Source organism: Bufo bufo, chromosome 4 (assembly GCF_905171765.1).
Source record: "Bufo bufo chromosome 4, aBufBuf1.1, whole genome shotgun sequence".
NCBI lineage: Eukaryota > Metazoa > Chordata > Amphibia > Anura > Bufonidae > Bufo > Bufo bufo.
The window spans coordinates 200,322,799-200,340,231 of NC_053392.1; the positions used below are offsets into that span (position 1 = coordinate 200,322,799).

Consider the following 17,433-nt stretch of genomic DNA (forward strand, 5'->3'; position numbering starts at 1 on the left):
TCCTGAGGATAGGTCATCAGTATCAAATTCCCGGAAAACTCCTTTAATTGGCATTTGGGATAATTAATTCAGCCATTTGTGCATTTTTGTGCAACTTTTTGCGCACATGATATTTGCCCTGAAATGTGCAACATTTTAAGTCTTTCACTGCTTTTTAAAAGTGTCAGGAAAAATGGGTGGGGTATTATGAAAACCAGGTGGAGTTTAGTGGGATGGCGGGGCCTCTCAAAGATCAACAGATTTACTACAACTTGCACCAGATTCTGGCACAACAGATCATGCAGGTGCAGATTCCACTTTCTGGCACAAGGACATCCCATAATAATTTATTGAGGAGTGTGTGTCTCCTAATAAATTTGGGGCACAGACTGGCGTATGAAATGCCATTCTAAATACATTCCCCCATCATTTCTCTGGCAAACACGAGATGTAAAAGAGAAAACATCTTCTAACAATGTAGAGTAGCATTCCTGACAGCATTCCAGAGTGTTGTCCTCCACACACAGGACATGATTACATCTCCGCACATACCTCCCTGGTTCTCGCACAGTAACAATGCTTCTATGGAACGTTCCGTGTTAATATGTTTATTTTGGAACATGTGAATGACCTTAACTAGAGGCTATCCAGATACAACAAGGGAAAGATAACATGTCAAGGTTTAGGTGGAACATCCAACTACTGTCAACAGCACTGTCTATATCCTCATTCTAAGTAGTAGCTTTAAGCCATTGGACAGCAAATGAAACTCAAAACTCCATTTTGGTAACTTTGAACAGTTCAAAGCTACAGAAAAGTTTGAGTAAATGTAGAGAGACTTTACTTCAGACTGTGAGATGTCATCAAAGGGGTTTTCTGGGATTTTTTAACTGATTATCTATCCTGCAGATAGGTAATCAGTATGTGATCAGTGGGGGGCCGACACCCAGGATCAGCTGTTTGAGAAGGCACCAATGCTCACAGGAGCGCCACGACCTTCTCTCTGCTCACCAAGCATAGTGCTGTACATTGTATAGTGGTTGTGCTTGGTATCACAGCTCAACCCCATTCACTTTAATAGGGCTGAGCTGCGCCTAGGCCATATGACCGATGAACCTGATGTCACATGGCCTAGAGAAAGCTGAAGAAGGCCTCGGTGCTACTGAAAGCATCGGTATCCTGTCAAATAGCTGATCAGCGGGAGTCCTGGGTTATGGACCCCTGCCAGGGGCGTAGCTATAGGGGGTGCAGAAGCAGCAGTCGCTCCCGGGCCCAGGAGCCTGAGGGGGCCCAAAGACCATTGTGCCACATAAGACACCAGTATTATAGGAAGTGCATGCTAGGGGGCTCTGTTATAGATTTTGCACTGGGGCCCAGGATCTTCAAGTTACACCTCCGACCCCCACTAATCAGATACTGATGACCTATGCAGAGGATAGTTAAATATATGAGGGTCTAGATATTCAACATTTAACTGTGCTTGAAATAATAAGGTAATGCATAGTTAAATGTTGAATATCTGGATGTCAGGTTCCTTTAATTCTGATAATCTGTATTAGTGTAGGGGGTCCAGTATGGGGTCTACACTAATCTTTAGGTTTGGTCTGGGTCTGTATTCAGGGGGTCTGGACTGGAATTTGTATTAGTTTACAGGGTCCATGTTTGTTCATAACACTGGGGTCTAGTATAATATACTGAGCCAACCCAAAAACAAAACCAATAACCCCAAAGAAAAGTGGGAGACACACATATAAAATATATGTCATTTATTAAGACATGATCAAATAACAAATACTATACAAGACATAAGGCACAAGTGTACAGGAGGGGGGGAGACCTCATATAAGGAGGTCAGATGCAACCTCTCTCCCAAACACCCAGCTGGCAGGGAAAAAGAGGTCACAGCCCTAGGTATACATCAGCATGAAAATTGTGAGAACTGTAGGTTCACTCAAAATAACATGTACTGGTATGTATGTTGCATGCACAGAAAGAAAAATGATTTTTTTTTTACAAATAGCACAAGGCAAACTAGCCCACCCAAAGACCTGGGATGGCCGCATAAAGTATGCACATAGCCATTGAACTGTAAAATACAGACAGAGGCAAGTGTGCCAAGTGCAGGTGGTAATAGAAATATAAAAGGAAAAATGTGCATACTTTATGCGGCCATCCCAGGTCTTTGGGTGGGCTAGTTTGCCTTGTGCTATTTGTAAAAAAAAAATCATTTTTCTTTCTGTGCATGCAACATACATACCAGTACATGTTATTTTGAGTGAACCTACAGTTCTCACAATTTTCATGCTGATGTATACCTAGGGCTGTGACCTCTTTTTCCCTGCCAGCTGGGTGTTTGGGAGAGAGGTTGTATCTGACCTCCTTATATGAGGTCTCCCCCCCCTCCTGTACACTTGTGCCTTATGTCTCCTATAGTATTTGTTATTTGATCATGTCTTAATAAATTACATATATTTTATATGTGTGCCTCCCACTTTTCTTTGGGGTTATCCATATTTGTTCATGTCTAGAAAGGCATCTGTATTAGTGTAGGAGTATTGTCAGGGGTCTCTGTTTAGTGTGGGGTCATACCTGGGGACTGTTATAGTTTAGAGGTTCTGAGTAGTGTTGAGTGAACTTGTGTTTTAAGTTCGGCGTCTAAAGTTCGGGTTATCGAAGTATCCTGTTATGGATTTCGCTACCACGGACCATAACGGAATTTGGAATCCATAACGGGATACTTCGATAACCTGAACCCGAACTTTAGACGCCGAACTTAAAACACAAGTTCGCTCAACACAAGTTCTGAGGTTTGTATATATTCTGGTCTGAAGACTAATTTTTGGGCTGCGGTTTGAAATCTGCATTTGGTCGGAGCTCAGGGCTCTTTATTTATTCAGAGCTCAGGGCTCTGTATTTCTCATGGGCTATGGAGTATGACTTTATTTGAGGGTTTAGGTATAGGGTCTATAAAATTTGGGGTATGTATGTAAAGCTGTAATGCACTGACTTGTAATTCAAACACATTAGGCAATGGTCTATTTAAATGGTTTTACCGGGAATAAGGGTATTTTAGGAAGTAAAAACACAAATGCAATAGCACTCTGCAACCAGCACTGGCTCCAGGAGAAGTATATAGTGGGCTCAGCATGCATGCTGGTACTTGCATCCCTGGATCCGATGAAAGCCGTCACGGCACCGGACGGGGTTATAAGCAGAGTGTGCCTGGCGTGCATGCTGTGCCTGCGCTCCCTGGCCCATAACAGGTAGGTACTAGTGTTAGGGACCACTCATAGAGGCGACCTTGACGTGGTGAGTGGCTTATTACGCTTTGGCCAAAATGTACACCAATGCCTCATTCAACATCCAGCATAGAGGCAGGGCAGAGTGCTGGTTGCAGAGTGCTATTGCATTTGTGTTTTTGCATTTGTATGTGTATTTCGCCATAGCAATGTGCACCTGCATACAGGGTTGTGCTGACTGAATCCCCCACTATTTTAGGAAGTACCCACAGATTCATACTTAGTTTCTCCCAACCACTCTGGTCCTTCATGTTGATGTCTCATGTTGAGCGTATACATCTGGCATAACATTGGTATGATCACATGCTCTTCTGAAGACAATGGCTGGTTACAGCGGTGACGAGCATCTTCTGGTTATGTCACTGCTGAAGCCAATCTCTGGCTGCAGCAGAGCATGTGGCCAGATGTAAACACTCTGGGGACTGGAACATGGACACACCAGAGGCAGCGCAGAGGACTGTTGCGGCATGGATCATGTAAGTATGAATCTTCAGCTTCTGCTTTAAATGGTAAAACACTGTGTGCATTCAAGGACATTAGCCTGCTTCTCAGAATCTCCCTGATGTTACTAATTAAAAGTAAGCAAGTATGGTGTGCCTCCTCCCAACCGGGTGGTGGACCAGTGATCGGGGTATAGACAGTGCTAGAGGGGAGTAAACCACTGGACACTGGTGCTTCAATCAGGAATTTTCCAATTAACCCTTTTACTATTAAAGGGGTTTTCCAGGACTTAGGCCTGTATTACACCAACAGATTATCATTACACACACAGTTCTTATGTTATACACACCAACTATGGTCTGATTGGCCATATATTGGTCAGATATAATCTGTTGGTGTAATACAGGCCTTAGATATTGATGACCTATCCTCTGAATAGCTCAAGAATATCAACCCTGACCGTGTTATCAGCCGCATCGATCAGATGCCAGAAACTATACTGTAGACTGAGCCAGAAGGCTCAGTCCACTGTGTAGTGGCCATGCCAGGGTACTTCAGCTCAGCTCCCATTCATATGATCTGTAGCTGAGGTGCAGTGACAATGCCGAAAACTACATAGTGGATGGAGTCTTCCATTTATTGTATAGTTTCCTGCACCAGCAACTCCCCGAAACAGTAGAAGAAAATTATGGGTCAGCAGCGGCGCAACCAGGAAGATCCAGCATCAGAGTTTCCTCTGAGCAGGAGGCTCTCTGTTCCTGGGAAACTCTGATCCTGGACCTTCCTGGTTGCAACTCTGCTGACCCGAATTTTCTTCTACATTTTCTGTCTGGCACGCTGTGCCTTGAGGGAAAAAGCTTGGCCGCACCAGGTACCTCTATCCACTGCACAATTGGGTGTTATGCTCCGAGCATAACCCATGCAGATGATCCTATCTGTCAAAACGGTCCCACCAATGAGCACAGCTCTCCCTCTGCTTTTCTTTCGAAACAGCTGATCAGCAGAGGTACAGGTGTCAGACCCCCAGCATTCAGATAATGATTAACCATCCTGAGGATAGGTCATCAGTAAGTCCCTGAAAAAAAAACTTTAATGACCCAATCACTACCATTATAAATTCTAATATAATCGACTATTACCAACTGTTTGAATTGCACAGCTAAGATGTAGTACCCCGTATGAAACAAAAATACTGCAAAGTTAAACATTTTTTTTTATTATTATTTCAGAAGTGAAGTAAATAAAAGATACATTACCCCTGTGACGTCCATGACCTTAATGGCCGCAAGTTGCCCAGTTTTAACATGGCGACCCTATAATAAAAAAAAAAGATATATAAATACAGATTTTATAGGCAGAGAAGCAGTGTAGATTGAAGCAGCACTTTTTTGAAGCAATACATTTATGTGAGTTCTACATCATAGGCAGGCTTCAGCCACTTCTGTGATAGATTAGCCTTCGCTACATTGCAGAAAATGAGCAGATTTGTTGACATTTTGACACAAAGGGAATTGAGTGCAGGCCATTTACAGATCAGTGAGTCAGCCGTTGCTTTCTACATGAATAAGCAGCGTAAGGGTCATTTCTTTTCTACCTAAACCACAGATTGCAACAAATTAAAAACATAAAAACTTACTGTTCAAAACACCTTCTATTAAACTTTTTCTTTAACCCTCTACAATAAAATTGATCTCGTGATACAGTTCCATGTAACACATACATACAGAATTTAGCATGTGCACCACACCAAAATGTCAAATGAAGCTGAGAGTTTTCACAGTCAATTCATTTACCCTGATCCCTCTACAAGAGATGATGCATTCCAATTATCGGAACACACAGACAGTGACAGACATTTTATGCTGCTGCTAAAATGAAGTAAGTCTCAGTAGACTAGTCTTCATCAAATACCGGAATAATAGTCAAAGGGTTTTTCCAAGCAAATAAAATTATAGAATAGTACCTACGGTATATATGAACACTCACCAAGTAATGCTATCATAGATTAAAAGTAATTATTATTTGTTTTCATTCTCTTGCCCAGATCTGTAAAGCACCTTTGTTTTGATGCTTCAAGGGCTTGCTGTGGCTGATATTAACAATGTACAGAAGTACAATTACTGTAATTCCTCTCCCAGACATTGCCTCTATTTACTGTTGCCTGTAAATTGAACTATTACAAGCTGTAAGGTAGTTCTGTTATCAGTCACAGCTTTTCTATTGCTCACTGCAAAATATGCTGCCCAGCATGTGAAACACAATCCCTCAAAAAACAGGAATAGGGGAGGGAGGTCCAGAGCAGTGAAGATAATAGTTCTGTAATGTGTTTGGTGTACGGGACACCGCACAATCAGTAGATAAACATTAGAAGCATAGTTGTGTGACTGTGAAACTGGTTTACAGAGGCATCTCGGCTACATATACTATATTAGTAAGTGACTAATCTTAATGCATGTAAACCATCTGCATACAATTTTTAAGAGGAAAAAAATCCTTAATGTTTTATGTCAGGGTACTTTCACACTGGCGTTAAAGTTTTACGGCACTGAGTTCCGTCATAGGGGCTCAATACCGGAAAAAAACGCATCCGTTTTATCCCAATGCATTCTGAATGGAAAGCCATCCGTTCAGTATGCATCAGGATGTCTTCAGTTCAGTCCCTTTAACGGTATTTGGCCAGAGAAAATACTGCAGCATGCTGCAGCATTTTCTCCAACCAAAATTCCAGAACACTTGCCGGATCTGGCATATTTTTTTTCCATTGAAATGTATTAATGCCAGATCCGGTACCAAGTGTTCCGGAAAAACGGATCCGGTTTCCTGGTCTGCGCATGCGCAGATCTTTAAATCTGTGAACAAGATAAATACCGCATCCGTTTTTCTGGATGACACCGGAGAGACGGATCCGGTATTGCAATGCATTTATCAGATGGATCCGCATCCGTTTTCATATGGATTTCCGGATCCAGCAGGCAGTTCCAGCAATGGAACTGCCTGCCGGATTCTTCTAACACTAGTGTGAAAGTGCCCTTTAGACATACACTGTTAGGCTGAGTTCACATCACCGTTCAGCCTTTCCATTCTTCTGCTCCGTTATAGGAGCAGAAGAATGTAAATGACGGATTTGGCAAATAACTGAGCCGAACAGAGCCTACGGACCCCAAAGACTATAATGGGGTCCGTTAGATTTCCGCTCAGAGGAAGATTTTTGAAGCAAAGACAAAAGTCGTGCATGCAAGACCTTTGTCCCCACTTCAAAAATCTTCCGCTCAAAAACGGAACGGAAAGGCTGAATGCTGATGTTAACTCGGCCTTAGAAATCAAATCTACTCAATATAACAGATTTGTGTCTAAAATTACAGTACATACAGTATTATAAATAAACGTCATTGGATAAACAGCCTTATCGACTTCTCCATAAGACTAAAATAACAGTCAGTAATATTGTAATAATCTTTATAACTTTTCCTTAAAGGAAATCTGGCAGGACATTTACGCTGCCCAGAATGCAGTAATGTAAGGCACGCCGTTTCCAGTGTGTGTATTCTGGCTAAACTCAATGTTTAATACTTGCAGTGCACTGCCAGTGCTGCGTATGAGGAGTTTCATGTATTTGGCGCTAACGCTATGGACAGCTTTCTCCCTATACACAGTAATCGGGAAAAAGCTGTCAACCAGTGGTGGAGGAATTAGCCTGCATTTCATGAATACATTAGACTGCTTGCTAACTTTACTGGAGGCCCTTCAGTGACGTTACAAAGGGAGATTAATCAATTTGCCATCCATGCAACTGGTCTGCCAGGTCCTCCGAAGTAAGAGAAGGGTGAGTATAGTTTGTAGTAACCAGATAACCACATATTTAGTATAGAGTGTTTCTCATACTGGGTTCCAGTATCACCTGAAACAGGTGAAGGGAGAGAATAGTGGGGGTGCATAAACTTGTCACTATGCTTCAAGTAGGTTTTACGTCCACATTAATATTGATTCTCATAGTGCACATTTCCTTAGAGTGGGAAAACTACCCCTCCAACGCTGGCACGCACACTTATACCACCAACTGCCTGGTGGCATGCAGGACATCAACCCCAATTTATAATGGTCTCTAATATTAGTCTACATGGCTAACTTCTACATGAACAGGTAAGGATTCATCAATCGGTTCAGCATGCTAAATTCTGAGAATTACTAATCTGCAATGTGGTGATTATACAGTCCAGAACTACCACAAGAATAGGCTGACCTTCTTACCACTAAGACTTATTATCAGGTTTCTAAGCCATCAAAAGGCTAACCAGCAGGTAGGTCTGTGCCATATCCCAGTTTCCTTGCTATGGTTACAGCTGATCTTTTAAGACAAACAGCATTAAAAAGTTTTCATGTATTAAAGTAACAGAAAGAGGTTTTGTTGTGAAGATAGTCAAGTTTCAGTCTTTGGCCAATTGATTTATTGTGAACCAGGCGATACTTGCCCATATGTGTTTCTTCATCCATGAATTTATTGTGGCAGCTTTCCAAAGCTCGCGTACGGGATGTCTTTTAAAATGGGATCTGGCTCACATATGAAGTGCTAACATTAACAAAGCCCTTCCCATCATTTGGAAAGAAATGATGTGGAAAACAATTCTGACTTCATCTGCCAAGAACTTGTGCTTTCCAGCTTCGATTGGTACATGTGAGCGGACTATCCATTAATATGGACTCATAGATCTAGCTCGTATTTTGTACTTTGTGTGAGTAAGAATATTAGTTCACAAAAGACGAAGGGTGAGAGAACCTTTCAGCTCTCCCGATGTCTGCCTCAGTAAATGCTTCTATGACCCTTGAAATAACATTAGACTATTACGTTTTAATTGTGCAATTCCTCTGTAATGAATAAAATGAAAACTGAGCATTACTTCTCCCCCTGTCAGCATTGGACTTTGCTAGAGCGTGTAGGTCCATGCTCCACTGCCAAGGGCAATGGTAACACGGAGTTGTCCATGTATTCATCCATTCCTGGGGTGACGGTGGGGGGACTAATAGAACAGAGAGTTCTAAGAAGAGATGCTCCAACATTTTAAATCCCTCCAAAGTAAACAAGACATGTCAGGAGAGATGACAGGCTCTCTTTTAAATGACATTAAATAAGTCTTTGTTCACATGTGGATCAGAGGCTTCGACTGCAGATTCCTTCAGATTTTCTATTTTTCCCATCAATAAGATGAACACCTTGCTGGCACATGACAGACCCCACTATCAGGTCGATGCTTGTGGTGTATGTCGTTCCAAGGATGTGAAAGAATGTTGTGGCTTCCATTATAGAAGGAAACCATTACTTATGTGCACACAGCCGAATTCATGTCAGAATCATTAAAAAAGTGATTGATAAATACTAGTTCGAAGGAAATGCGGAGAGGTTCCTTAAAACAGATTCTACCTTTTGCAACTGAACACAGTAACTTGATTAGTTGCTAAGGGCATAAGAACCACTTTTCCTTTGCACTAGTTCTGATAAATCCCCCCCCCCATCAGCTTTTTCAACAGTGTAGTAAACCACAGCAATGAATATATAGAGTTCAAAGAGGTTTGTGTACTATATTATTATGAGACTATGGCTAAAAAAATATCTGTAGGTGTTAGACGACTACTCAAACCTCCAATATAGATTACAACATACACTGAATGGAAAATCATGAATACGTCTTTATTATTGACCAGTAAAAAGTACACAAATCCACCCACAAATAAGCAGGGGGCCATAGCGAGTAGGTCACACCACCCACCTCCGATGCATTCCTGAATGAAGTAGCCTCCATCTGGCTCGCCAGCATTGGGTATGACTTGATTATATTAAATATCTCCACATGTGATAGTACTTTGTGATTGGCCAATACAGGTATATATGGTGGGCGACTCAGAGACCTAGTTAAGCCCTGAAGGAAGCGACTGCGAAACGGCGTTGGGGCGGAGGGCAGCCTGTGTGGTCGTTATTTGGCTTTTCTTTTCTGTATTAGTATTTTAGAGTATTCAACTATAGTAGGTTCTTGCTCAATGTTGGGCTTTCTAATATACAGTACATTGTTTAACAGTATTTCTGCTATATATATTTGCAACGATCAACTCACTGTAGCCCCTCCTTATGCGTGGGTGGATTCATGTACTTTTTACTGGTCATTAATAAAGATGTATTTATGCATTTTCCATTTCTTGTATGATGTTATATAAGTACTGGAGGCACATGTTACTACTAGTCTACTTTTACAGGGTGGAAATTAAGCCTTGCTTTAATATTTAAACGAGACATAATTCGGAGCCATGTGGTTCCCTAGTCATCACCCATTCCCCTGCCTATGCATATAATACTGGCACAATGAATTATGGGTAGGTAGAAGTGAACACAGTAGCAATGTATCTGGACACTGGACTTCCTATGAGGTCCTCCATGGAGGAGAGAGGAGATCAGGTATTTAACTTTTTCAGACCGCAAAACCGAATCCGTTTTTTCCGGAACACTTAGGGCCGGATCCGGCATTAATGCATTTCAATGGAAAATAATGCAAGTGTTCCGGAATTTTGGATGGAGAATATACTGCAGCCTGCTGCGGTATTTTCTCCGTCCAAAAACCGTACCGTGACTGAACTGAAGACATCCTGATGCATACTGAACGGATTTCTCTCCATTCAGAGTGCATTAGGATAAAACGGATCTTTTTTTTTCCGGTATTGAGCCCCTAGGACGGAACTCAATACCGGAAAACTTTAACGCAAGTGTGAAAGTACCCTAATCTGCAAGGCGAGCTGGCCTTACTGCACAAGGTTGCAGTTTTGCCACATGAAAATTCGCAACGGCAAATCGGCAGCTGTTCGGTCACGTGTGAACCTAAATTCTGCTGTGATTTGTAGGTAATTCTGTGCTACCACAGAGCCTTGCCTAATAAGCTCAAAAACCAAATAAATCCAACGCATTACTGTGCCCAAATATTCTGCCTCAGGCCCTGCATATCTCACAGTCTGAACTACTGTATTTTAAAGTGGTTGTCCAGCAGTATTAAATATTTTTTATATGGCTCCCAGGCAGTCAAATATAAAAAAAGCCATACTCACGCTCACCTATCCGCCACCACTGCCGGTCCAACACTGCTGTCCACTTCCTGGCCCCGACTCCACACGCCAGAAATGCCTGCTCTGCCAATCAATGGCCCTAATAATGAACCAACTCAGCCATGAATTTTTTTTCTCTTTCTAGCATTCCTAGCATGTAGTGGTGGTTGATCGGCAAGGGTAAGCATCATTTCTGCCATGTTTTCAAGCCCCTCTAAGCTTGTTCCTTCTGTTTTCTAGGGTAGGGGGAAGAGGAGGAGGGAAGCTGTGTAGCCTTGTCAATTTGTCATGCACTAACATGGAATATCAATTTGTCATTTTGTTTTTCCGTATTTGACCTTTTTTTTTTTTCTTCTTTTTTTTTTTTAAGACGTCTAACGTTCTTGAAAAATGTCAGGTGTTGTTTGACGGATGCTTCAGTGCTGGCTCATAATGATCATGAAGTTGCTGAGGTGAATGATAATGAAAACGACCCATCTGAACAATGCTCAATATTTCATAACTGTGCACAATGCAAAGTTCCAATCCAAAAGTCCAATTCAAAAATGCTCACGTCTCTTGTCTTTTCTGGGTCTGTATCTGGACGAGTCATTCAGATCTTTGACTGCATGTATTTTAACCCTTACAGCTTGAGGTACCTAAATGGTACAATAAAATGCTACACTCCCAACAAGCCGTATTACTCTGGCAGATAATCCCTTGTTAGCAAGCGTTCGTATGAACACTTGTTAGCGATGATCTGGCAGTGTAGCACTGTCGCCGATTACCCAATGAACAAAGAAAATGCTCGCTCATCGGCTTTAGTTACATAGCACTTTGCTATCGGCAAACAATGATTCAGTATGGGGACGAGCGATGGAATTAGCGATCGCTCATACCCATGCTGAAGAGGAGATCGCTAGCGAGCAGGCGATTGCCAGGAAGGAACGCTTCCCTCCCGACAATCCCCTGCCTAATCTGCAGGTTTAATAGGGCCTTTAGTCCCCGGTACTGAAAGAGTTAAATACGTGTTTATTGAGCTAATCCACCCTCATCAAGTCACTATTCATATGCAAATGAACTGCATGAAGCGTTTCAAAAAATCAATTAGCACCAAAGTAACAGAAATTTCGTTGTTCTGGATAAAGACAACCATCCGTGCTATGGGCCGCTCATGCTACAGCTTCACAGCAGGGGTCACACAATCTGCATCATATATGCATATTTGTGCTAACTGCCCTATCAGTATGGGAGGGATGTTGCCCATCATGTTGCCCACATCAAGCATGGCGCAGCAAGCCTCAAAGACCTTCATTTTCAATCCTACCCAACCGATAGCAGAGGAGATACAGCTCAGGCAGTATCATTGAGATCTGCCAATGCACATTTCAGTTGCGGGAGACCAAGTGCAACACGTACCGGATACAGAGCATTGTTAGAATACAGTGAAATCCCAATAATCAGCAGTACATCACATAACAGAAAATAATATGTAATTTCAGAAGACTGAATAGAAATAACCATCTATAAAACTGCTCTGATTAAAAAGCAATGTGACAGCAGCGTTAAGTTACACTATCAAAGGCGGGTCTTTCTGTTACACTACCTATATACACTCACTGACAAACAAAGATAACGCACCAAAAATGAGTTGTAGGAATCAAATGAAAATTTCTATGTGTGAGTGTAATGATGATATATGTAACTGATTACAATATTAGAGCAAAGGATAAGTTATATATGGAAAAACTGTAGAATTGAAAGGAGGCTGTAGTACCCTGCTGGGCCTCCTCTAACTGGATACAAGATGAGATATGGTTGGACTTGGAGTCCTACAGGTTCTGTATGGTATCCTGTGGCATATTTGCCCACAGATGTTGCAGCTAGGCCTACACACTTGTGGGATGCCAAAGCCTAGATGGCGGGCAGTTCTTCAAATTGACCAACCTGCTTCTCTCAGTCCAATGATGTGTCCCTTTGCAAAGTCTGTCAACCAGGCACAAGTACCAGTCAATGAGCTCTCACCAAGAGGTACACTACCCAAAAATAGCCTATGAGAGCCATTTTTTTATAGGGCAGCGACAGACCACACCTATAATCATTAACATAGCTGCCTGAGACACAACTGCATGCTGAGTTTTGTCACATACTACCTTTCCCCTCCGAAGCCAATAGACTCGGCAGTTATCCGGCCTGTTTCCGGTATTAGTGCTGCTTGCAGCAGTATTTGCCCGGCCAAAACGTGGCACTAATGCCGGAAACAGGCAGGATCCCTGCTAGGTCTCATTATAGCCAATGGGGCCTGGCAGTGCTCTGGCAGTTCCCGGCTATGCCGGATGCGATAAACTTTGGCATGCTATTCCTCTACCAGAACAGCCTGTCAGACAATTTTAGTGCTAGTGTGAAAATATCCTAAGCCAAAGTTATTAAGCTGAAGGCCAGAAATGGTGCAATTTGTGGTGCCAATTCATGCCTCCTAATTACCCAACTTCTAGTTGAAAGGGTAGTGCCTAGTATTAAAGTTATTCCCTATCCACAGCTATCCAAGCTTGTGTGCTGGCGTTCCACTCATTCTCTAGAGGACTACCAGAGACAGCAGAGTAAAGCTCTCAGCTTCTTCCAGCTGTCCCACAGAGAATGCACGGAGGACTGGCAGGGCACAAGCTCAACCTGCTGCTCCATCAGTACAGAAACATGGGACTACCATTCTCATGACTGATGGGGGTCCCAGTGGTTGGAGCTCCAGTGATCAGTTAGTTATGGATAGTAGATAACCTTTATACTTGGAACAAGCCCTTTAAGGTCTAACTCCAAGCATACTTTCCCACCCAAGCAGAAATCGTACACTGGGCAATACAGTTACCAGTGCAGCCATATGACAGCCTATTCATTACAATAGGACGATACTGCTGGGCATTGTAAAATAGTTTCGGCAACTAAACCATGCAGGGAAAAGTTGAATCTCTCCTTGTGTGATATCAGATCTGCTGGGACAGTATGTCTGGATGTACACTTTAGCCAGTGTTCAAAACTGCTGCCTTAGTACTGTGACAAATCATAATAGCTGGCTTTTTACTTCATATAGGCAAACAAATGACAATTTACCCAATATGATATTCACATTAGATTTTGTATTGCTGTTACTTTAGGATATGCTTTCATTCCCTCTCATCGGCAACAACCAACCTCATTTCTAGAAAATCAATTTATATAAAATATATGAGATAAAATGCCGTTCTATTTTCAATTAATTTGTGTAAAATATATTTCCTGCAGTTGCTTTGATATTCCACAATTGCTGCCGAATTGCCTTTGTATCATAAAGAGTTTGAGAAACATTTGAAGTTAATTAGAAGCATGAACGGCGGTTTCAATTGCCGTACACTCAAAATGATGACAGCTCCGAGATTTATAGCTGAATAGGTTTAAAATTCAGTTCTAGGTGACTAAATTAACCTTGAGAAAAGTCTGTGGAAGAGAACATCAGATGTGTGCCCACATTTATTCAAAATGCACATTCATTTTACTGCATTTTTAGCATTTTTGAAAAACATCCAAGATGATATATGATTACCATAAATAATATTCTCGGGCCTCTATTGCTCCGATTACATCCTAGCAGCACAAGCTACACTTACACATGTGCGGCCTCTTCATTCTTTCCCAACCTGGATGCAGTGGCGACCTCATCAGGTGTGGCACAGTTCAGTGGATCTCCATTCTCAAATTCGGTAGGAACCACATCTAACAGATATTTAGAGCATATCCTGTGGATAAGCTACACCAGTCTTGGATGGGAATACTCCCTCCTTAAAGGCGTTGTCCAGAATTTTTAGATGTGATGGCCTAATCTCAGGTTAGGCCAGCAATATCTGACTGAAAGGAGTCCAACACCCCGCCAATCAGCTGTTCTGCACTAACTCCAGGAACATGGTGCTTGAACTACATGGCTCTGATCACTATGTAGTATTTATGAGTAAATATGTCGTTAAAGGGATTGCGCAAGACCAACAAAGGTAAGATGACTTACTGGCATCCTGGAACTGGCTCCCTGCTCCTTTGCATGAAGGCCTGCAATGCTACGCTGGGCTTCATTGATGTCAACATCCAGTTTGACAATACCACAGCCAATCACGTGTTGTGTTGAGGTCCATCTCCCCTTGCATCATGTGACCATTTGTCATGACATAAGGTCAACCGGACACAGGCGCAGCCAGCAACTGGCTGCAGCGATGTCAAACCGGATGCTGACATTGATGGAGCCCGGTGGAACATCACAGGCATGCAGGAGAAAGAGCAGGGAGCTAGAGCCAAGAAGCAGCTAAGTTATCTTCCCTTTGCAGGTCCACCTGAGTGGAGGGTTTTGCAAAAAAAATAATAATAATATTCTTGCACAATCCTTTTAAGTCCAAACGCTTAAGTGGTTTATGCCATTTTAACATGAAGAAATAAAGATTTGAGATTTTACTTTGATACTGGAGTTTTATTCAACTCTAGATCCACTGTGTAGTGGACGGAACTGGTTACTTCAGCACTGCTCCCACTGACGTGAATAGGAACAGTGCTACACTACTCTGAAACAGCTAGCCGGTGGGTGTGCGGGATTTCAGACCCTGTTGTTCAGACATTGATGGCCTATCCTGAGGCCTATCCTTGTAAAATCCTAAACAATGATTTCGATGAAGTTTGCCATGAACAAGACTTTACTTGTAGATGTCCTGTGCAGAGGAGATAAGTGTCTGATCATGTGGTCTCACCCATCTCTATAATGGGGTCCCCTGTTCCCCTATTTACAAGAGTAGAGGTCAAGCATATCCGTTGCTGCTCAATTTAACTCTACAGGACTGCAAGACATAGCTGAGTACAGTGCTCGATGTCATCTTCATCAATACAGAACAGGTTACTGGTTGACTGGAAGAGATGTTTTTGGGGAGCTTTGGGAGGTAAAGCACAGACTTCTGATACATCTGGTTCCATTAGTGTTGAGCAAAGAGAGTTTTGGATGCTTTATCCGAAGTCACTTTGTTCAAAACTTCAGAATACTGTATGGAGATTTGTCTCCGTATAGCATTAGAATGTATGGGCTCCGATGAGCTGAAGTTGGTTATTCACAAAGTCACGTGTGACTTTATTTGAGTAACTTTGGTAAGTGATTTTTTTAAAGTGGAAAACCACTTTAAAACTTGAAACCGAACTCGGCTTCCGTTCCAATGTACTAGTCAGAAACAAAGCAGAGTTCTGTTTCAAGTTTTAAAGTGGTTTTCCACTTTAAAAATCAATTACCGAAGTTATTCAACAAAGTCACGCCTCATCGGAGCCCATACATTCTAATACTGTACGGAGACGAATCTCCGTACAGTATTATTCTGAAGTTTTGAACGAAGCGACTTCGGATAAAGCATACGAAGCTTGCTTTGCTCAACACTAGGATCCATATCAGTAAATCAATAAAACTGCCCCTTAATCCCAGGAACCAAAAATCTGTACAGAAGAGCATAATTTACCAGTTTAAATAATTTTAGAAAAGAAAGAGCAAGTTTCTTCTGAACATTAGGGCAAAACAAGAATACCATTTTATTAATCCTAATTATCTTTACAAGGGAAAAAAAAACTCATTAGGGAGGTTTCATTTTTTTCTCTTTGCAACGTGTTTCGACTGATAAAACATCCATACAAAGATAACATAATCATACCTTGTTGCTTTTATCATCTCAATATAGTTTCCTGTGTAACGATATTTAACAAGAAGCAGCATGAGTGAAGGGTATGTACAACTATATTTGGCTGAACAACTTGTGAAGCACATTAATCTGCGGGGAGCCGCCTGTGGGCATTCTACCAGTAATTGATGCAGAACACTTTCACTGATTTGGGTATAGCCGTACACACCACTTAAAAGGATGTTTTAAGTGGTAAGTGATGTTCAGCTGTCCCATCTTGCTTGTGTCTGTGTGACAGTACAAATGGTGGCAACTGCTTGATATTGTAAATGCAATACAAAGACTCATATACCAGAGTACACATAAGTACAGAAACAGGACCACAAAGAGTTGGGCTAAAGCATATTTGCATAAGGGACAGATATGCTTCCTATTATTAAAGCGTTCTAACCTATACCCCGCTCTAAATGTCTGCATAAAGTCTGGACAGGTAAAGCCTGTAGAAATGGGCGGTTGTTCAGAAAATCTGAGTTATTCAGACTTCAATGTCAACCACCAACATCATTATTTAATGCATAAGAAACCACCCATGGTTAAGAGACCGATGCATCTGTATCAGGGTATGGAGAAGTTGGCAGTCTTGCACAGGGGGGGGAGAGGTATACCATCAAAATGAATTGCAGAAGGGATGTCCAAAAATTTGACATTCCCATTAAGAAAAAAGCAGAAAAACACTTACTTCAGTGCTGCTTTATTGGCATTGCTTTCATCAATTTTACCTGTGATGTTCTCATCATTGTCTGGAATTACTCCATTAGGGTACCTCATGCGGTTTTGGAAGCTACAACTAGGAGTGAATTCAAAAATGGAAGTCATATCTTTATATTTTCTCTCTTTTTATGATCCACTCCTGATTTTTTCCACTGATGGCTGACACATAAACGTCTTAATCTTCAAGGTCTTCTTGGTAGATATCTAACATTTACATACATGGA

General features: G+C 41.8%; 1 protein-coding gene across 8 annotated transcripts in view; it reads right to left on the reverse strand.

Annotated features, from left to right (window-relative positions):
• The window catches only part of TNIK (TRAF2 and NCK interacting kinase), a 335,955-nt gene that overhangs the window by 174,321 nt on the left and 144,201 nt on the right, over positions 1-17,433 (reverse strand). For all 8 annotated transcript variants that reach the window (XM_040428231.1, XM_040428228.1, XM_040428235.1 and 5 more), the window contains exon 3: positions 4,976-5,032. In XM_040428231.1, coding sequence (XP_040284165.1) covers positions 4,976-5,032 — 57 coding nt within the window. The remainder of the gene's footprint in view (positions 1-4,975; positions 5,033-17,433) is intronic.